This window comes from Elaeis guineensis, chromosome 16 (assembly GCF_000442705.2).
Source record: "Elaeis guineensis isolate ETL-2024a chromosome 16, EG11, whole genome shotgun sequence".
Classification (NCBI taxonomy): Eukaryota; Viridiplantae; Streptophyta; class Magnoliopsida; order Arecales; family Arecaceae; genus Elaeis; species Elaeis guineensis.
Window position 1 is genome coordinate 37,854,788 of NC_026008.2, and position 22,614 is coordinate 37,877,401.

Genomic DNA, 22,614 nt, shown 5'->3' on the forward strand with positions numbered 1-22,614 from the left:
TATACGATGTAACCAAGTATCTTTACAGCTACAATCTTTGTCACTCCGGCTTATAAATGTTATATTTACCACATGAGTTGTTGCAATTGAAAAAGTTAATTATGAGTCGTAAAATCCTCGCATAAATGTTGCTAAACAAACAGATAAATAGCATGCATGTATATCTGGTTATGAAAGAATTAAAGTAATTTATATCTTTATACAATAAGTTGCAAGGGAACGAACTCCAATTGTAGGTAGACAATATACGGTTACTATACCATGAGTTCTGGGTAACAAAATAGTTTTAATTATAGCTTTACAAGAGTAACGGCTACCCAAACAGCTCGTATTCACATTTAGTTCCCGACTAAAATTGGAATCAAAAATAATTTGAATGAAAAAATTTGAATGAAAATTGAAATGATTGCATCCTTTAATATATTTGATTTATGATTGAAATTAAAATAGATTAAAATAAAATTTAAATATTTAAAAAAAATTATATTTTGAAAGATCGAAATTTTTTATTTTTTTCTAACATCGGAACGAGAATGAGGCATTTTCCTACCAACTGGCTGGTTGGAGCCACTAATCCTCATTTCCATTCGTGAGCCTAACTCCTCCAATCAAATATGGCCGAAATTCCAACTGAAGTCTGAAGACTAGGCTGGTGGACCCAGTGTTGCAGTAATGCTGTTTGTATGGCTACGATCCTCTTGTAGGAGGACACGTGGCCATAGCTCAGCAGCAAGTTCTTTGGGGCCTGGATCTCACGTGGATGCCATGGGCTGCTACAGAGCCTTGATAGCCGGGGAATGGTAGAGGAAACACCTGGGTGCAGAGCCTTGATAGCTGGGGAATGGTAGAGGAAACACCTGGGTGCAAAGGCATCATTTTTTCACCCCTGTAAACGCGCAGGTAAATATATATATATATATATATATACACACACACACAACAGTCTCTCTCTAGTCGTCCAAGATCAGTTATAAGATAGGAAAGAAGAACAAAGAAGATAAAGGAGAGAAGAGCAAGGCCAAATTGATGACATTCTGAAGGAATTCACTGTTGTGTACGCACAGTATAAATATAACAATTTACAAAGTTTCTTTGATTGTTTTCCCCCCTGTTGTATGCTTGATGATTATATGTTCTTTCTTTAGCTTCAGTTTTTTTTAAATAAAATAAAAGAAAATGAATGCTTTTTTTTTGGTACAAAATAAAATGAATGCTTCGGGGATTTGAAGTTCAGGAGTGTCTGCTGGAATTCTTGGTATGTGTAATGTTTTCTTTTCAAATTTATATTTATTTGTTGATTTATTTATGTGGATGTAGCATGAGATTTTATTTATTTATTTATTTAAAGACTGTGCTGCAGTTTTTCAAGTTTTTTGTGAGTTTGGTTCTGAATGCTGGGAATTAGCTTCAAGTCGTGGTTATTACTGAAGATTTTGGAACCGTTACTGGTCTTAATATCTATATTTTCTTTTTTATGTCTGTGTGCTCTGCGAGTATGGGGATGTGGAATTTGACTTCAAGATGTGATGACCTGTTTGAAGTGTTTGTTGGGTCTTTCTGGTATCCAAATTGATGATCTAAATGGAAACATTAGTGATGGCGGAATTACTAGTCTGTTGGATTCAATTCAGCTCCAATAGATGGTGATATTGCTATGATTTGGTTTCCAACTGTATCAATTTGCTCCATGTTTCAATTGATTTCAAATAGTTTGCTCTTCATATGCGCATACTGGTTATGGATTCTACAGTTCTCTAATCTCCTTCTTTATTTAGTGACATAGGTAGGAATGGAAGAGAAGAGAGTCCTATCCCCATCTTGGTCTTGAGGCTTGTATGATTTTGGAGTAGAGCCATCGACGTTAAACCGGCAATGCCAGTTCCTCTTGCCCCATATCCAACAGCTCCAGTACCATTTACACCACCAAATGGTATTCCCCTCCCTGAAATTCTAATTTTGAAGTATATTCAGATCATGCTTCTTTGTTCAATTATAAGAAGGCTATATATTGTAGATGGGTATTATCTTTCCTGAATAAATGGGTTACTGCCATATAATATCCTGATAGATCAGATGGGATCTCATGTATGTTATGGAAATATATGACACTAAGTTATTGATATTGGAACGGTTGGAGGCACTACCTTGTAGCCTGAGCTGATAAGTTTTGTAGAAGCAAGAGAAAACAATTAATTTCTTATGAATCTAATGACCTGAACTCCTGAAGATGACATGGTAATGAACTTGAACAGCTAGAAAGCTAATTGAAGTGCTGTTCTAATTTTGCCAGTATAGTTATAAACTCTGTGAACTTTGTTGCAGTCTTTTCTTTCTTTCTTTCTTTTTAGGAAGTCTTTGTTGCAGTGTGTACAGCTCCTTTTAAAAGGAGTCAAGTTGGTGATGCATTAGCTTGTGGATCATTTTGCTTTTAACACAATGATGGGCATAAGCAGAAAGCATTATCCTAGTCATTTTTGCATTCAGCTTCATGAATCCTTAGCTGATTCTTTTATCCTTATTAGAGGCACAAGTTGGTTTTGTTCTTTGAAGTTGGTGATACATATGCTTGTGGACCACTTTGCTTTTAACACAATGATGGGCATAAGCAGAAAGCATTATCCTCGTCATTTTGCATTCAGCTTCATGAATCGTTATCTGATTCTTTTATCCTTATTAGAGGCACAAGCTGGTTTTGTTCTTATATTCACATAACAATAACCTGCTACTGTAAACTTGATGGCTAATTCGCATGCCAATCCACATGTCATCAATACTGAATGCATGGAACTATTGTATTCACACAAGGGTTGTCCATATATTTAGTCTTCTCTTTTCTACCAGTGCTACATCACCAACTTTGGGTATATCATCAATGACACTCTATTTGACTCTCAGGTGGACAAAGCCAACTTGTTTGTTCTGGTTGCCGAAATCTCCTTCTCTATCCACTAGGGGCAACATCTGTATGTTGTGCTGTTTGCAATGCAGTGACAGCCGTACCTCCACCTGGTATTATCTAGTTAATTCACCAGTTATATTCCTCATTTTTTCTATTAGAGATGCTGTGACGTTTTGGATCCTTTCAAAGTTTCTTTGATTTTTAATTATATTATTAGAGGACATGACCTAGATAATGCAGATATATAGTTTCAGTATATATACCTGGCTTGTGCATTGCTATCCCTTTAGCACCAGTCAAATTTTGTCTATCACCAATAAGACGTGGGCACTTATTTACCTATTCCACATTTCTTGAATAATATTCAGGGAAAGAAGAAAATATTCAGTGCAGTGACTAGAAGTGGTGTTATGGTTTGTATTGAGCTGATAAGAATGGTCATGAAACCCTTCCAATTCTAGTATCGACAACATATGCAGTTATATGATGATTCTAACCCCAATTTCAATTGTTGATTCTAGCAGAAGAAATGTTTTATGAAATTAATATGGCATATGCCCCTTGTGGCTTCTAAAACATACTTGTTGGGGATTACCGACCGACCCCGCTCATGCCGACTCATAATCGGGCATACCCGACCGACCGACCGCGACCGATCGCCGGGCGCCGTTACCGACCGATTAACGGCTCTCTACCGACTGAGGATATGTCGGTCGGGCAGACCTTTTCCGCTCTCCCGACCGACCGCACCAGGGAGTCCGATGGCCGACTCCCGCAACGTGCCCGACTGACCGTCGGAGGGGTCCGAATCTCCACCCGATGCCACTCAGCCGGCCACCGACCTAAGGTCGGTGGCCTCCTCCGATCGCCATACTACTGCCAGAGGCTGTCAGTCCTGACAGCAGCATGCGGCACTGCCACCTAAGGACATCATCCCGCATAGGGCATTGCCAACCCTAGTGATTTGACAGCCCCACGACGACGTGATACTTTCACGGCGACTCTGACAGTCTACAGTGAGTTGACAATTCCTCAATTGTCTGTGCCATTAATGATGGCGCCATACTACGCTCCACTATATATATCGGGGAAGGCTACAGTGCTGGGGGCGGGGAGAAAAAACGGACAGGCTTGCCCTCTCTCTCTCTCTCGTCGAGTTCTTTGCTTTCTTCTCACTATTGCCTAGTCTCCTCTCTGACTTGACCGTCGGAGGGTCCCCGTCGGAGCCGCCTCCGGTCAGTGCGGACTTTCTTTCGCAGGCGCTCGTTCCCGACGATCAGGCGATGAGGGGATTGGCCGCAACAGATTGGCGCGCCATGTAGGGGGGCAATAGATACTAATGACAAAGACAAGAGCTCAACGATCGAGAGTCACCGGGTCGGCGAGGTGCTCTTCCCGCCGGGAAGAGGCCTCTCCGCCACCCTCCGCGGCGAAACCCAGCTCTCCGCACCCCGCGGTCACCACGGAGGCGCAGATCGCAGCAATCGTACGGCAGATGACCGTGCTGACGGACGCGGTCAAAAGCCTCCAGCAACAACTGGCACGGCTGCCGCCATCACCGGTCGGGCAACCGGCGGCACGTCCGATGCCCTCCAGGAGCAGCCGCCGACGCCCGTGTCGATCTCCGTCGTCTCCGCGGGAGCGCCCGCCACAGCGCTCCCACAGAGAGGAGGGGCGGCCGCGGCGCGATGCCCATTGGTCCCAACAGCCTTCTCCCTCCCAGCTGGAACGAGCGAGGAAGGAGAAGCGACCGCGAACGCCGTCCACCTCCCTCTCGGAATCTTCTGGAGACTCCACTCCTGGGGTCTCCCAGCACCGACGGACGGACGACTGCGAACGCAGATTCGAGGAAATCGACCGTCGGCTTGCACAGTTGCAGGTGGACGGGCAGAAGTCTTCAAACGATGTCGACTTTCAGACCGCCCAACCTCTCTCCCGACTCATCCTCGATGAACCGATCTCCAGTCGGTTCAAGATGCCATACGTGGAGCCTTGCGATGGCTCCACCGACCCAATCGACTATCTGGAGAGCTACAAAGCTCTCATGACGATTCAGAGGGCAACCGACGCTCTCTTTTGCATCGGCTTCCCCGCCACGCTCCGTAAAGCCGCCAGGGCCTGGTACTTCGATCTTCGATCGGGAAGTATCCACTCCTTCGAGCAGCTCGAACACTCTTTCGTGGCTCACTTCAGCACCAACCGGAAGCCGCCGCGAACGTCGGACAGCCTTTTCTCCCTCAAACAGGGAGAAAATGAGACGCTCCGATACTTTGTGGTGCGATTCAATACGGCCACGCTTGAGGTCCGAGACCTCAATGAAGACATGGCTATCTCGGCCATGAAACGGGGGTTGAGGGCGTCCCGGTTCACTTACTCCCTGGACAAGACCCTCCCCCGGACGTATGCCGAATTGTTGGAGCGCGCGTACAAGTATATGCGCGCGGACGAAGGAGCCTCCGACCGGCGCTCAACCGAGTTCAAAGGTCCGAAGGAAAAAAGAAGGAAGGGTCGGGACCCCGCCGAACCTAGCAGGCCCTCGACCGATGGTCGGGCCTCGCCTCCGTGATGAAACCAGAAGTCGCCCCGACGACAGACTTCAAGGCCGACACGCCCCAGGTACGACTCCTACACTCATCTCTCTGCTCCCCGTGCGCAGATTTTGATGGAGATCGAGGGGAAGGAATACCTGCGACGGCCTCCACCTCTGAAGGCAAAAGGCCTCGACCAACGGAAGTACTGCCGATTCCACCGGGGCCACGGCCACAATACCGAGCAATGCATCCAGCTTAAGGATGAGATCGAAGCTCTCATCCGCCGAGGGTATCTCGATAAATTTCGGAGAAACCCGCCGACTCGACCAGTGGCCGACCGACGACCCCAGTCGACTGAGGAAGCGACCGCTAATCAGCCGATGGCCGGGGTCATCAATATGATTTCCAAACGACTTGGCTCGGGGACGTTTGCTGGAGGGGAGCCCACGAAGAAGCTGCGCCCGGACGACGTGATTACTTTTACAGAAGAAGACGTTCGGGGCATCCAAACTCCCCACGATGACGCTGTTGTTGTCTCGGCAACAATAGCAAACTACGATGTAAAGAGAATTTTTGTAGATAATGAAAGTTCAACAAACGTTTTATTTTACTCGACCTTCTCCCGGATGCGACTATCAACCGACCGACTCAAGAGGATCCCTACGCCCCTGATAGGCTTTGCCGGGGACGCCGTCGCGACGGAAGGTGAAATTATCCTGCCCGTGACAGTCGGCACCGAACCACGACAAAGCACGGCTCATTTGACTTTTGCGGTCGTCCAAGTGCCTTCGGCCTACAACGCCATACTCGAAAGATCCGGACTGAACGCCCTCAAGGCGATTGTCTCAACGTACCATCTCTTGGTTCGGTTCCCGACCAGGAACGGAGTTGGGGAGATGCGCAGAGACCAACAGCTCGCTCGTCGATGCTTCTAGATCTCCGCTCAAAGCGACAAGTTGAGGGGCTCCCTGACGATCGACAAACTAGACCAACGAGAGGAGGAAGAACGGGGTCGCCGGCCGAACAGCTCGTGTCGATCCCGATTGCGAAAAACTCCGATCGGAAGGTATGGGTCGGGTCTCAACTACCCGACCCAGAACGGCAATGGTTGACGGAGCTGCTGACGGCCAACACCGACATATTTGCTTGGTCGGCAGCAGATATGTCGGGCATCCCCCCGGAGATAATAACCCACCGACTCAACATCGACCCGACGCTGAGGCCGGTGAGGCAGAAGAAAAGATCTTTTGCTCCTGAAAGACAGAAGGCCATCGACGAAGAAGTGGACAAGCTGCTCGAGGCGGGCTTCATCAGAGAAGCCGCATATCCCGATTGGCTCGCCAATGTTGTCATGGTCAAGAAAACCAACGGAAAGTGGAGGATTTGTATTGACTACACCGACCTGAATCGGGCCTGTCCAAAAGATAGCTTTCCACTTCCAAAGATCGACCAGCTGGTGGATGCGACGTCCGGATTCTGACTGCTCAGCTTCATGGACGCCTTTGCCGAGTACAATCAGATTCGGATGGCGCCCAAAGACGAGGAGCACACTGCCTTCGTGACCCCCAAGGGCCTCTACTGCTATCGAGTAATGCCCTTCGGGCTGAAGAATGCCGGCGCCACCTACCAACGACTTGTCAATAAGGTCTTTAAGGACCAGATCGGGTGCAACATGAAAGTATACGTGGACGACATGCTGGTGAAAAGTGCGCAAATCCCGGATCATGTTCTGGATCTCGAAGAAACCTTCCGCACTCTACGACAACATCGAATGAAGCTGAATCCGACTAAGTGCGCTTTTGGGGTGACCTCAGGAAAGTTTCTCGGATTCCTCGTTTCACAGCGAGGAATCGAGGCTAACCCTGAGAAAATAAAGGCAATCATCGACATGCGCCATCCGAACACCAAGAAGGAGGTCCAGCAACTGAACGGAAAGATCGTCGCCCTCAGTCGGTTCATCTCTCGATCGGCTGAAAGGTGCCTCCCGTTCTTCAAAACTCTGAGGCAGGTGAAGGGCTTCTCTTGGTCGGATGAGTACCAACGGGCCTTCGAGGATCTGAAGAGGTACTTGGCTTCCCCGCCGCTGCTTGTGAAGCCGGAGGTCGGGGAGACCTTGTATCTCTATTTGGCCACCTCCTCTGATGCGGTCAGTTCGGTGCTCGTCTGAGAAAACGAGAGCCGAACCCATCAGCCTATCTACTATACTAGCAAAGTGCTCTGCGGCACTGAAGCTCGATATTCGAAGATGAAAAAGATGATTTTCGCCCTGACCATCTTCGCACAGCGACTCCGCCCATACTTCCAGGCGCATGCCATTGTGGATCTCACCAACTAGCCCCTGAGGGCGATATTGCGCCGACCGGATACATCGGGATGACTGGCGAAGTGGACGATTAAGCTCAGCGAGTTCGATATACAGTACCGACCGCGACCTGCCTTAAAGGCCCAGGTCCTGGCCGACTTCATCGCCGAATGCCCGACAGCCGACCAAGGGTCGGAAGGTGTGGACCCGGGACGAGACGCGGTCTCCGAGCCAGACCCGGTCTCCACCTGGGTACTGCACATCGACGGAGCTTCGAATGCTCAAGGGAGCGGGGCTGGGTTCTTGCTCACCAACTCGGATGGGGTAGTCACCGAGTACGCCCTCCGATTCGACTTCAAAGCCTTCAATAACCAAGCCGAGTATGAAGCGCTCCTCGCCGGCTTGAGGATGGCAAGGGAGCTTGGGATCGACAGCCTCCGGGCATTCTCCGATTCTCAACTGATCGTGGGGCAGGTCAAAGGTGAATTCGAGGTGCGAGATCCAGCCATGGCCAAATATCTCCAGAAAGTGAAGGATCTCGTAACGCACCTCGGGTATTTTGAAATTTTTCATATCCCTAGGTCGGAGAACGTCCGGGCCGACGCACTCTCCAGACTGGCGACCTCCGCTTTCGACTCTTTGGACCGGACGTTCGTGGAGAACCTCGAGCAGCCGAGTGTCGACCGGGTCGAAGAGGTGCTACGACTGACAGCTGAACCAAGCTGGATGGATCCGATTGTTCGATTCCTGACCGACGGGATCAGCCCTGAAGATCCCACGGAGGCCAGGCGGCTCCGATGGTCGGCCTCCCAATATGTGATCATGGAAGGCCGACTCTACAAAAGGTCGTTCTCCCTTCCTTTGCTCAGGTGCTTGGGACCGACCGACGCAGATTATGCTCTCCGAGAAGTGCACGAAGGAATCTGCGGGAGTCACTTGGGGGGCAAATCCCTAGCCTACAAAGTTCTGCGACAGGGTTACTACTGGCCCACCATGAGGAAGGACGCGGCTGAATTGGTCTGGAAGTGCGAACCATGCCAGAAGTACGCCAACGTGCAGCACCGACCGGCCAGCCAAATCGCTCCTATTGTCGTTCCATGGCCCTTCGCTCAGTGGGGGGTCGACATTCTCGATCCTTTCCCTCCAACATCGGGCCAAAGAAAATTCATAGTCGTCGCCATCGACTACTTCACCAAGTGGGTGGAGGCCGAGCCCCTGGCGCAGATTACCGAGCGGAAGATGGAGGACTTCGTCTACAAATCCATCATCTTCAGGTTCGGATTGCCGCATACCATTATCACCGACAATGGACGATAATTCGACAACCAGGACTTCAGAGACTTCTGCGCAAGGTTTCACATCACGCACCGACTGACTTCAGTCGGGCACCCACAGTCCAATGGCAAAGTCGAGGTGACCAACCGGACCATACTACACGGGCTCAAAACCCGACTAAATGAAGCCAAAGGCCTCTGGGTCGACGAGCTGGGCTCCGTTCTGTGGGCTTACCAAATGACCCCCCGCGTTCCGACCGGAGAGTCGCCTTTCAGTTTGGCCTATGGGACGGAGGCGATGGTTCCACTCGAGTTTGGGCTGCCATCTACCAGGATCGAGCGGTATCAAGAGCCGGACAACTCTGATTGTCGGAGAGCCGACCTAGACCTCCTCCCCGAACTACGGAACGATGCTCAACTTCGCATGGCTTCATACCGACAGAAGGTAGCCCGATATTACAACACCAAGGTCAAACCAAAGCTTTTCAGGCCTGGGGACTTAGTCCTGAGAAAGGCAGAAGTCTCGAAGCCCCTGGACCAAGGGAAGCTGGCTCCGAACTGGGAAGGGCCCTACATGGTAGCAGACACCTATGGGCCGAGGGCTTATCGACTGGAGACTCTGGAAGGGAAACCCATTTCCCGGACCTGAAACGCCGACAACCTGAAGTTGTATCACCAATGAACTTTGTACTTGTTCATTCGGAATACAAATCCAGTTTCAAATTCTGGAGTTTTAACTCTTCGACTGACGATCGGCGCTCACCAAGAAGGTCGAGTCCCGACTCGGACTTAGTGTCCGCGTGAAACCGACGGCCCGACCGCCGACGACGTGTCGGGCGCTCGCAAGGGCCGAACCATCCACGGTGACGAGAGTTCACACTCCTTCTACGGTCGAACTTTCGGGCCAGACTATCGGCTAACTTACCGATTGGGCCCCGACCAAAGAAAGACGAAATGACTACGCGACCGTCGTCGCAACTTACCGACCGAGCTACGGTCGATCGAAGGATATTCAGCTTGCCACCGTCTATCACACGATGCGACCACAGTCGCATTCATGACTCACCGACCGAGCTACGATCGGCCGAAAGATATTCGGCTTACCACCGTATATCATGAGGCGCAGTATAAATATCCGACACAGGGGTATCGGGATCCGACTTACTATCATTTTCCCGACTAAATGCGCCGGATGACATCCGACTGAACGCGTCGGAAGGGACCCGACTGCCAAGCTTTATCCGACGGTCGGTCGGCTTTCGACTCAACAAACGCGCCCGACTCACAACCGGGCGAAGGATGCCCGACTTTGGCCCTCGACCATCGAAAGGCCGATCCAAAGTCGGGACTTATTCGCGGCGGCACGAATTGCCGAACGTCCTGACTAATCTATACGGGTTAGCAACTTACGCATTCGAATGCATTCCACAACACATGAAAAAAGAAAAGCAAGCAGAGGAAAAAAGTTTAAGTCCAAGACTTTGATTCCATTGAAGATCAAAATAGGCTTTACAAAGTTGGACCGAAGCTCGAATACAAGCCGGAGCAAAAGCCAAAAAAAAAAAAAACAAAAAAAACAAAAACAAAAATCGACTAATCATCAGAGTCGGCCTCCTCCACTGGATAGCGACGGGGGACGGTCGGCGAATCCGCTCTGGCTTCGACAGTCGGGGCCGCCTGATCTTCAGTAGCCTGCTCTACGTCTTCTTCGGCTTCCGCCCTGATGGAAAGGCCTTCCGACGCTGGTTCGCCGTCTCCTTCGCGGCTAGGGCCTCCGATTCTGGCAGAACTATGCTGCTGAGGTCAATTTTTGGGTACAGGCCTCGAACGGCTTCCCGAGCGTCCTCGTACCCGACCCGGTACGAAAGGAAGCCGCTCTCCAGAAGCTCTTCTCGGTACTCTTCCGAGTCACGAAAGTCTTCGACAGCCCGACCCAAGGCCTCCTTCGCCGACTCTGCTTTGGCCTTCGCGATGTCTGCGTCGGCCTGGGCGATAGACAAGCCTTCTTCGGCCTTGGCAAGATTTCCGAGGCTTACTCGGAGCTGCTCGCGGTCGGCCTCCAGCTCCTTGGCGAAGTTGTCTCACTCGTGCCTAAGTCGGCGGACGGTTCGGGACTTCTTCTTCGCGTCGTCCCTGGCCGACTGTAGCTCCGACTCCGACGTCGCCAAGGCTCCCTTGAGTCGGGAGACCTCCTCCGTAAGTCGGGAGACCTCCCCCTCAAGTCGGCCCTCCCGGTCGACCGACTGGTGCAGCTGGTCGACCAGGATGACCTTGTCGGCTTCAAGGGCCGTGACCTTGTCCCTTCAAGCTGCGTGCATGTCGCCGAACTTTCGGTATCCGGCCTCTAGCTCGGATATATTGAAGACCAGCTGCGCAAAACAAAGCCAACCGTTAAGAAACCGAACTTACGGAAACTGCATTGAAGGCAAAGAAAAGAGAAACTCACCTGATCATCATCGGATAAAATGAAGACAGCATGTCGGAGACACGCTGGTTCTTAATCGCATCGATGTCGGCGAGAAGGAGGAGCGCCTGGCACAGTCTCCTGGCCAAGTCATGCTTGGCCAGGCCCGACTCACCTTCGGGGAGTGGAAAGTCGATCGATCCTCCGCCGGCGGACCATCCTTCGTCGCCCGACGCCATGGGGGCCTTCCCTCGGCCAGACGCCCAGGCCCTGATGTCGGAGATCGACGGCAGGCTTGAGCACGACCGAGTCTCGACCGACGGTGCGGCAGCAGCGGGCGCTGGTCGCTCGGGTTCGTGGGCCTCCCCCCGATCCTCCTCTGCCTGTTGGGCGGCCGGCGCGCCATCTACCGACTCAGCCGCCCTTCTTTCGGGCGAAGCGGCGCCCTCGCCCGACGGTCCCTCGGACGGGACTTCGACAAGCACTGTCGGTGCCGACAGTGCGATAACGGGCTTCGCCCCCGACCCAGTCGGTTCGCTCGGCGGAGCTGCGTGGGGCCTCTTGGGAGGCCGCGACGGTCCGGCCCCTTGCGTCGACCTCTTTCGGACGGCGTACTGACGTACGTCGGCTGCCGTCAATCGTGATCTCGACGGCATATCTGCAAACAACAACGGACGGTCAGTACCATAAGGAAGAAACAAAAAGAAGAAAAAGGGGCAAGAAAAATGAAAAACCGACCTAGGCGGGGGACCGGGCTGAGGCCGGCGTCGTACAGGGCATGCTCGGTGACGAGCTCGCTCTGCTTCGGCACCGAGATGTCCTTTAGCCGGTGGAAGTCCTCCCGGTCTTCAGCCTCCACCCGACTGTTCTCGTTCGGCTCAGTTCGGGGATTCCCCCAACGAACAGGGAACCCCCAGGGAGTGGAAGAAGATGCGAAGAAGAACTGATTCTTCCATCCGTGAATAGACGACGGAAGACCAGTAATGAAGGAGAGCCCCTTCCGAGGAATGAAATACCACCATACTCAGGCTTTAGGGTGGGGTCGAAGGACGAAGAAAGCTCGGAAGAGGGAGATCCGAGGATCGGTCGGCAAAAGCCGACACAGAAGCGCAAAGCTGACTATCAGCAGAACTGAGTTCGGCGCGAGTTGTGCCGGGCACAGCCCGTAATAGTCAAGAATGTTTCGGACAAACTCCGGAACCGGAAAACGAAGGTCGGCCCGGAGGTCCTCCAAGTAGAAAGCCACCTGGCCCTCGGGCGGGCTGTTAACCCGACCGTCGGCACCAGGGACGAACAGCCGAAACTGCCCCGGGATGCGGTATTGCTCCCGAAGTCGATCGACGTTCGGCCCCGAAAGTGAAGAGACCTCCACCTCCAAGATCGACCGAGTGTCGTCAGTCGGCTCTCCCGACCGACCACCTCGTGGAGATGTTCTGGCCATGGACTGAAACAAATGGTAGGGAATAAAGAAGAAGAAGATGGTGAAGATGATGATGGCCCTCAGAAGAAAGAGAAGGAACTACTCAGAAGAACGGAAGCGGAGAAGAGTACCTGGGATGAGGAATTACGCGGGCAGAGTCTCGACAGCGAAATGAGGGGGGTAAAAAACTGAATAGGGGCGACCCTGTATATATAGCGCCCCCCGACGGTCGAGATGAAGGCACGACCAACGAGGACTCCCCAGATCTTGCCACGTGGCGTCATCCATGCCGTCCGTCGGTCCGACGGTTCGATGCACCTACCTTCAGATCGAGCCACGTCACCTCCATCCGCCCCAACGAACCCGTCCCAATGGCCGCGCGTCACGTGGCATAAAGGCCGCGACGTTTCGTATCCCCGAAGGGACGGCGGGAACGGCGGTTCCCCTTCCCGATGGGACGAGACGTCTGACACCGACATGATACCTGGCATCGACAAGACGTCTAACACCGGTGGGACATCCGACACCTGCAGGACGTCCGATGCCGACATGACACCTGGCACCGACAGGACGTCTGACGCCGACGGGAGGGGACCTCTGACACCGACTGGACATCTGACGCCAGCGAATCGCTCGGCATTCATGAGACGCCTGACATCATATCGACCTCCGGTACGGTCGGAACTTGGCGCACAGTGAATCCACTCCTTTTCGCCCGGCGTTACTGTCCAAACGAAGACATCGGCCAGCGCACCGTCCGACTAAGGAGTGAAGGAGGGCAACTGTTGGGGATTACCGACCGACCCCGCTCATGCCGACTCATAATCGGGCATACCCGACCGACCGACCGACCGATCGCCGGGCGCCGTTACCGACCGATTAACGGCTTTCTACCGACTGAGGATATGTCGGTCGGGCAGACCTTTCCCGCTCTCCCGACCGACCGCACCAGGGAGTCCGATGGCCGACTCCCGCAACGTGCCCGACTGACCGTCGGAGGGGTCCGAATCTCCACCCGATGCCACTCAACCGGCCACCGACCTAAGGTCGGTGGCCTCCTCCGATCGCCGTACTACTGCCAGAGGCTGTCAGTCCTGACAGCAGCATGCGGCACTGCCGCCTAAGGGCATCATCCCGCCTAGGGCATTGTCAACCCTAGTGATTTGACAGCCCCACGGCGACGTGATACTTTCACGGCGACTCTGACAGTCTACAGTGAGTTGACAATTCCTCAATTGTCTGCACCATTAATGACGGCGCCATACTACGCTCCACTATATATATCGGGGAAGGCTACAGTGCTGGGGGCGGGGAGAAAAAACGGACAGGCTTGCCCTCTCTCTCTCTCTCGTCGAGTTCTTTGCTTTCTTCTCACTGTTGCCTAGTCTCCTCTCTGACTTGACCGTCGGAGGGTCCCCGCCGGAGCCGCCTTCGGTCAGTGCGGACTTTCTTTTGCAGGCGCTCGTTCCCGGCGATCAGGCGACGAAGGGATTGGCCGCAACAAGACTATATGTGAACCATTGGATTCAAACAGGATTACATCACTAGGTTGTCAAATCCATAACATCAATCGACTTAAAAACAGTTTTTGAGAATGGCCTCTGATTCTCTTGTCTCGACACTGTTTTACTTCAGTTCTCAGCTATACTTATCACAGTTTTTGAGTTTGCAACAGGAACAGAGATGGCTCAGTTAGTCTGTGGAGGATGTCACACCCTTCTGATGTACATACGTGGAGCAACTAGTGTACAATGCTCTTGTTGTCACACTATCAACCTGGCTCTGGAAGGTAAGGAAATTGTGCTGACTCTGATATTCATGGTTAATCTAACTTACTAGAGAGGATGTGTGGTAGTACAGTTAGAAGCTTGTTTCTTTTATCTTGTTAAGAATTGGCCATATGATTTAGAATGATGTAAGAATATTTTCATGTAGCCAACCATGGACATGGATAGGAGCAAACTCGTTTTGATGTGTAAGAAATAGTCTTGACATTTAAACAATTTTGGACAGCAATGGTGCTACAACTGCTATATGTGGTACCGAGTTTTTCCTGGTCGAAGTTAGAGACCTTAAAACCTTTGTATATCCTAAAGAAACATGAGTTTTTCATGATACAAATGTCTTATATAGTACTGCTGTTCATGAATGGGGTAGTGATGTTGGGTCATTTCCTTCAGTTATGAGTGTTTTACTTGGTTATGAAATCTTGGCAGTCTCTATGTCTGCATAATAATTCTTTTCTCCAAATGAGGAAACTGACTCTGATTCATGGACCTCTATGTGCTTTTAACTTATTAAAGTACTACACATGAAGCATGTCAGAGTGATTGCAACCATAAGTGGACACAAGTTAATGATATTTTGGTTAACTGGTATCATATATCCTCATCAATTACTGTTGCATCCACTACATTGACAAGCCATATTGATTTCAAAAATTACAATGCTAAGGCATCAAAAAAATTCAGAACTTATGGCCTGCTTCAAGACCCATATAGATAGCAAAACCCACACAAACAGGAAATAGTAGACTGGGTCTCTTCGAAGCACACCTCCCGGAATTTTATGCAACAGCCATGGGTAACTTTTAGTAAAAGGCTAAACAAGCTTCTCACAAAGCTTCAAGGTATTTCATATGCCTGGTGCCTACTTATCTTTTTAGTCCTGTTAATAATGTAAGCAAAATATTTAGAAAACGGTAAACAGTTATAGAATTTACTGATCAATAAATGCATAGTAAAGCTAAGAATTTCGGTATATGATATGAAAAAGTTAGGCTTTGCTGACGTTCTTAATGTGTTCAAATGGAAATCAGCTAGTGATGAATGTGGGATTCTTACATATATATTGAATCAATTTCAAATAATTGGTGGCAGCAAATCAGGTAGCACATGTCAATTGTGGGAACTGCCAAATGCTGCTCATGTACCAATATGGAGCAGGATCAGTGAAGTGTGCTGTCTGCAATTTTGTGACATCAGTTGGGGTTGGTACTCCTGAAATGGCTTTCTGTTTTAAAATCAGCACCCACTAGAATGTCTGATTATTCTCTTGCATTATTCTATTGTGTCTGTTGGTATGCTTTTGTATATTTCAATCTTGGACTGTTTCAGTTATCAAAACTGCCGCTTGCCATGTCTCATATTTGATGCTTTCACATAATTATGTATTTGAGGAAGTTAACCAAGGACTGCAAATCTTAATGCTTTCTTTTGCACTTTCTTCAACAGGCTTCACCAATCACTGAGCACAAGCCTAATAACTGAAACTCCGGAAATCGTAATGATGGTAATCTCTGACTTCCAAAACTTCATCCACTCATCTTTCGGCAACTGAGGCAGTAATGCATGTCTACGAATGAAGACTGCTACATATCTATCTTCTCTTCACCCAGAACGTGTAGAGGTTTTTCCTTTTACGAATTCTCTTTCTCTATTAGCCCCTACAATAAACAGTTTTGGTGTGTTTGAGGTGTGTAGATCATTGTAGGAACAATATTCAGCTTAGAGTTGGATGTTCAGGATACTGCCATTTAATTTGGGATGATTGCCAGAGTGTGTTTTATAAAGCACAATATGTGTCTAAATCTTTTGTTTCTCTGTATCAAGTATTAGTTTTAGATTACTGAGATTATGTATCCAATCAGGGTTGTGCATATATTTTCATAATTTGGGTTCTCAATGAGCAGAATTGTTCTCTTAAACCTCTTTGTTTTCATCTTTCTTTTCTTAAAAAAAAAAATCTCGACATCCTTGTGACATGGATAATGAATAATGAATTACAAAATAGATGGCTTATCTCAGGAAGATGGTGAAACCGAACCAAAGCTGAACATATCAACTTCGATTCCAGGATTCATACCTGTATTTTTCTTACTCTCATTCTTTTTATGGAACTACTTCTTGGTCACTCCTTAAATCTTCTTACAACATCCATCAAGGTTCTCTAATATCTTGTTCTTTCTCCAGAAGTCTCTTCCTATACCCATGCCCCCTTATAGAGATATAGTCCTAGCTAAGATTTAGCCTATTTTCACCTCTTATACCCGATAGTGAGGTTTTGACTTTTGACATTTCATGTCAGAGTCAAAGTCATATACTGAAACATCCTGCAGAAATAGTCCTAACTAAGATTCAGCCTATTTTCACCTCTCATACCAGATAGTGAGGTTTTGACTTTTGACATTTCATGTAAGAGTCAAATTCATATACTGAAAAATCCTGCAGAAAATAGGTGTTTGATGAGTAGAAATAAAGTTGAAGGGAGAAGGGATAAAAAAGAGAAGGGAGAGAAGTCATATGTGGACCATGAAGGAGGATCACCGAAACCAAAATGAGTGCAATGACACATTGAGCATATCGGCTGTGGAGCATGGTGGTCTTCCACCATCTTTTTGCATCTCGAAAAAGCAACCCATTTTTGGGTGAATTCATCACACGCTTCAATATATTACTGCATGCCATGTATTTCATGGCACAACCTCGACTCAACTAAACTCACTCGAGTAAGCATTAATTGCTGACTTGTTGGAGTCGGCTACATGAATCTTTTTCTTCCATTTCACTACATGACCTAATCATCATTATCATATATTGGAATATCCTTTGTTACAATTACAAATCCACCCCATGATATATGATGCTTTTATATGACTGCATTGTAAAGGAATGACTATAATCGTCACACCGAATAATCTAAGGGTAGCACTCCCAAAACTTTTGCTTTTACATGGATGCACCATCTGAAGTACCGACCCCGATCATTTTTCAAGGTTGTTCAGGAGATTGTTCGTTGTTTTGGCATTTCTCTGTCGGAAAATCTTAAAGCTGATTTATGTTGGTTTAGGGCTCAGATCCTCTCTAGTTGGTGGTTGAACTGGAGAGAGGTCACATGATGAATGTGAGTTTATAGGCCCTGTAAGATAAAAAGGATGATATGCTGCATGATATCATGTGGCTCATTAAATCGTAGGCTGTCGCATGATGCATGGATGGTTGCAATTGCAAGACTAGACCTCTTCAGTTCCTGCATGATCTGGAAAAAGATTATACAATAACAAGTGCAGCCTGCTTACAGTCCAAATTTCAAAATACAAGTTTTAATGCAGTTGTGTAATAGGAAATGAGAGAGATGCCAAAACAAAACCTAGGCTAGTTTGGGGTGATGAAGCCTAGCGACCCACTTCATTTATTGGCCTTGTCATGTCTACTGCGCTTGGTATGCTGTCAGCTCTTCTAAGGTTCAAAAATTCACCACCTGAGGGATGGCAGTAACCAATGTTGGTTAAGCTCAAGATTAATACAATTCATGGGTAGAATTTTCTCATAATTTGAGAAAAGTATGAGAGATGGGAAGAAGGATGAGCCCAAGCGAATAGATTCATTTCCATCATATGATCACCAACAAGAATCTTAAATTAACATTCAGGCTATTGTGCCTCATCCATCGGGCGGCAGAATAATCCATGATCAAAAGTCATTCTAGTCATGACTCATAGCTATTCTTGTGCAAAATTGTACATAGAGTTTGCAAGAAAGTAGTTTGATATAAATACTTTCTTTATTTTAGCTGAGATTTCTTGGTAACTCTGAGATGGGCATCCTCATCAAAAACAGATGCTCCCACAAGCACTTTAACCACCAAAGTAGGTCAGCTCTTTGTGGGATGTCAAACCCCCCTGTGCTTGTGCTCTAATGCATTTCTGCCATCTATATATCAGTAGAGATGTTCAAAACTTCCTTGAGCCATCACATTATAATATCTAATTTGGCAGGCTAATACAAAACCAACTCACTATCTCATGGGACCAGTGAATTGGACCACAATCAAGATCTCAAGGTCGTTTATTGAAGTCTCACATGCAAGGGATGGTGACTTTGTACCAAAGGAGATTCAGTTATCCAAAAAGAATAATGGTGTATTGTCACTTACTGGACCTTTTGTTTCCAGCCAAATTAGGTGAAACAAGTTCACAACCAAAGGAACCATATTAGTTCTTAAGTAATCCACATTAAGAGATTAGGCTTATATGTGCATGTTTGTATAGAAGCATATATACATATATGATTCTTTCCAAAAGACTATACATAGATTCAAGTTGTGTAATTTGACATGATATTATAAAAAACCTAGGACCCTATAAAATGAATGGGATGGTATGGATGTGGTAACAAGTGCAATTCTAATTTCTGAACCTTTTGAGCCATATCCAATTTTAAGCCCTCATCGATACAAAGGGCCATTCTAATATTATATTATCATCATTCTTTGGAACCTCAATGTCAATCTAAGGATATTATTAAGAAGTTCTTTTTTGAGTCTTTGGATATGTCAGTCCCAATCCCTTGGTAGCTCATGGACCAAATTGCTTCACCTTGTACTTGGAACCCATGTAGAAGTGACAAACAAATAGAGATTGATAACTCTACCACCACTCAGATGGTCTCATTGAACGAGTGGCCTAGGTAGAAAGTACCCATTTCAGTTTGGATGTCATACATGAGTGGATGGAGATGGATCTGTGTTGCAATTAAAGGTAGGTCAAGCACTTGGATAGAGACTTGCCAATATAATCATATAATAACGGTCTCCCATCTTGATCACTGTCCCTATATCAAGCCAATCAGTTGATAAATCCTAATCCATCCCTTTAGCTATGTGTTTGTATTTATTGTGACTGAAAGACAAAGTGAGGCCAGCAAATCCACCAAGGCTTTTCTTCACACCTATAATGCACAACACTTAAATGCATCAAAGACCAGCCATATCATCGGCGATCGGCATTAGACTAAATGCATTACAAGTTTGGCCCATCATCAAACTATAGCAATGATAACAGTATGTGGGAACATTCATAGAAAGAACAGTTGCTTCAAGGACAATCAAATAAGATATCCAACAATTTGGCAGCCTAGGGGCCAGGGCATGAGGTTCTATAGTTATAGGATTTGGGAATGGTCAGATATATTCAATCTCATCGCTGTGTACGGAAAGGTTGTTTCTGTATTTGAAACTTATTATCTTGAGGTCATAATAAAACAATATTATCATTGCCAACCTTCAAACAAAACTTCCAACAATGTGGTGTAGAGACAATGGACAAAATCTCAACCTCACGATCCAATAGATTATAATGGAAGGAAAATAAAATTTATCTTCTTTAATGACAAGACAGTCAAATGCTTGGACATAGGTGGACAAGCAATTGAAATCGAATAATCGATCCTTGAAACTGACATATGAACCGATCATTTTTTATATTATTAGATGTGCATAGAAAACAAATGTCTCCAACTTCTCGATTAATATGGTGTGATCAGATAATGCTGAAAGTAGCCTACATGCAACAGCCATGTAGGACTCGTTTGGTTCACGAGAATTAGAGGAAGGCAAGTATGATTTCTGAGAAGTAAAAAAATTTTTTTTTGTCTGGTTGGAGTTTTTAAAGAAGAGAGATTGGAAAAAGATCTTCTTATAGAAATATAATTTTCATATTTCATGTGGAAGAAAAATTCATGTGGGAGATGGATTTTTGAAATTTTCATGGGATGGGAATTGGAGATACTTTTTTTTCGAAAATACCTTCTTAGTGATGTCCCTTTATATTACTTAATATAAATATTATATTATATTAATATTAATATAATAAATTAATATTTATATTAATCTAGTAATATATATAATATATTAATATTATTCTAATAATTATATTAGTATAATATTATATTAATATAATATTTTTATATAATATTTATATTAATATATTAATATTTTGATATTTATACTAATATTATATTAATATTTATATTAAAATATCAGCATTATATTAATATAATTTATTGTTATGATCCAATACTATATTACATTATACTTATATTAATATAAATATTATATTAATATTTATATAAAATTTGGGAGCAGAAGGTTTAGTTTTATATCTATTAAGGATATAATGAGTATCTTATATAGTTTTTTTTAAAAAATAAATATTTAATTAAATATAAATTATTTTGAAATAAATTACTTTCTCATAATCAAGTTAAAATTATTTTTTTCAGACATCATATTCTCCGAGATAATATTTGATAGAAGAAAAATTCCACCTGCAAACAGGACAAGCCCATAATATTACAAACGGGGGGCCATTCCTCCAAACTTGAGTCTGGTGGTTGGTACCCTTTTGATCAAAGCGTGGATCAGAAGTGGTTCAATGTTCAAATCCAAAAGTGATCATATATATTTCTTTATCAAAAAAAAAAAAATCAAGGAGCTTTTTTTTTTTTCTTTTTCCTTTATTCATTGTCATAGATCATGCGTAAGTATTATTTTTTTGGTTTCAGTGTAAATTGTCGTATTGTTTCTAGAGAATAAAACAACAAACCAGTGCCCAATAGTTCTCTTAAAACTGGTGGGTAGACCTTATCCTAGAGGGCAAATTGGGATGATAAGGGTCTTTAGAGAGTTGGTTGGTGCTTTAATTGGCCATCATATGCATATAAAATACAGTCGTATTAGGAATTTCACAAGAAGCGGAAAAAAAAAAAAATCAACAAAAATGAGTTGGCAGGCAACATTTTATTGAGTGATAAATTGACATACAAACCAAACCAAGGAAGAAGATAAAAAAAAAGAATAGAAAAGACAAAAGAACCAAGACATACAAGTACTATATTACAATGATAATAATGATGGTAATATTATTATAATAATGAAATCATATTTTATTATATATTTATTAAAATAATGAATATATTCAATATGTTAAAATGACATAAGATTAAACTTTAATTGTTTGAGAATTCTCAAAGAATTTCATTAATTTGAGTTGTCGAAAATTTTTCATGCTTTTTCAATTACAAGATTTAGCCTTTTTTTTGTTTATAACCGAATATAATCTACAATTACAACTATAGACATCGAAATAACTATTTTAAATATCTACAGTTCAATTATAACATTTGCATGTGCCACTTGATCAAGTGCAGACAAACAAGCAATTCCAATAATTCTCATCGAGAACTTGATGGAGTTGGTCAATGGAGATCTAGAAACTAACTTGCATGATGAAAATAAGTTAATTTGAGTTTTACTAATGTTCTAAAAATAAGATACTATCATATAAAGTTATTCAACTGTACAACTTACTTCGAGACGACAATTATCGAGTATGGATATAAGTGTTTGCTCATCAATTATTTTTTATGCCACATGTTAATCAGAATCCAAGATACTTAAGGTTGAAAGTCAGTCAAATTACTAAAATACTTTTGGAACATGAAATATTTTTGTGATAGACCAGCCCTAATAACAATTTCCTTATATAAATAGGTTGTTGTCACAAATATATATCATGCTCAATTGTAACTTAAGCGGATTAATTTCCAATTTCCAGAATCGGTTTCCCAGGAATCCTATGGGGGAAACGAGTAAGGGTCCACTATTATCAAGTTGCGTAGACGTCAAGAAAAAGGGGAACACCGAACCAACGGCTATGATCGCATCGTGGTCCCATCACCTAACCGCCCAGAAGAGGCGCCAACGCAGAGAGCCCAGAGTTTTAAACTGTCAGGGCCAATTCAGTCATTTTATACGCTCATCTTATACGTGTACGGTTGGAAGCGATGGAGCCGCTTAGAAATCTTCCAATGATCGCTTTTGTTTATATTATTATTATTATTATTATTATTTAATTCTATCGAGACTATTAAATATGTAAACATTAATAAAATTCGGCGCTTCCATTCGGCCGCTCCTCTACTCCGATGCTCCACGCGGCGCCCCC

General features: G+C 45.8%; 1 protein-coding gene across 5 annotated transcripts; it reads left to right on the plus strand.

Annotated features, from left to right (window-relative positions):
- Positions 1–741: 741 nt before the first annotated feature.
- Positions 742–16,517, plus strand: LOC105059583 (protein LSD1). Of its 5 annotated transcripts, none has more exons than XM_029260350.2 (6): positions 742–900; positions 1,776–1,930; positions 2,896–3,009; positions 14,488–14,619; positions 15,710–15,819; positions 16,064–16,517. In XM_029260350.2, the coding sequence occupies exons 2-6, from the start codon at positions 1,873–1,875 to the stop codon at positions 16,097–16,099; spliced, it is 450 nt and encodes a 149-aa protein (XP_029116183.1). In that variant the 5' UTR covers positions 742–900; positions 1,776–1,872; the 3' UTR covers positions 16,100–16,517. The 5 variants fall into 5 exon arrangements, with proteins under 5 accessions (XP_029116183.1, XP_010941225.1, XP_029116184.1 ...); XM_010942923.4 differs by having other exon boundaries at positions 14,506–14,619; XM_029260351.2 differs by lacking the exon at positions 742–900 and adding an exon at positions 938–1,054.
- The last annotated feature ends 6,097 nt before the right edge of the window (positions 16,518–22,614 follow it).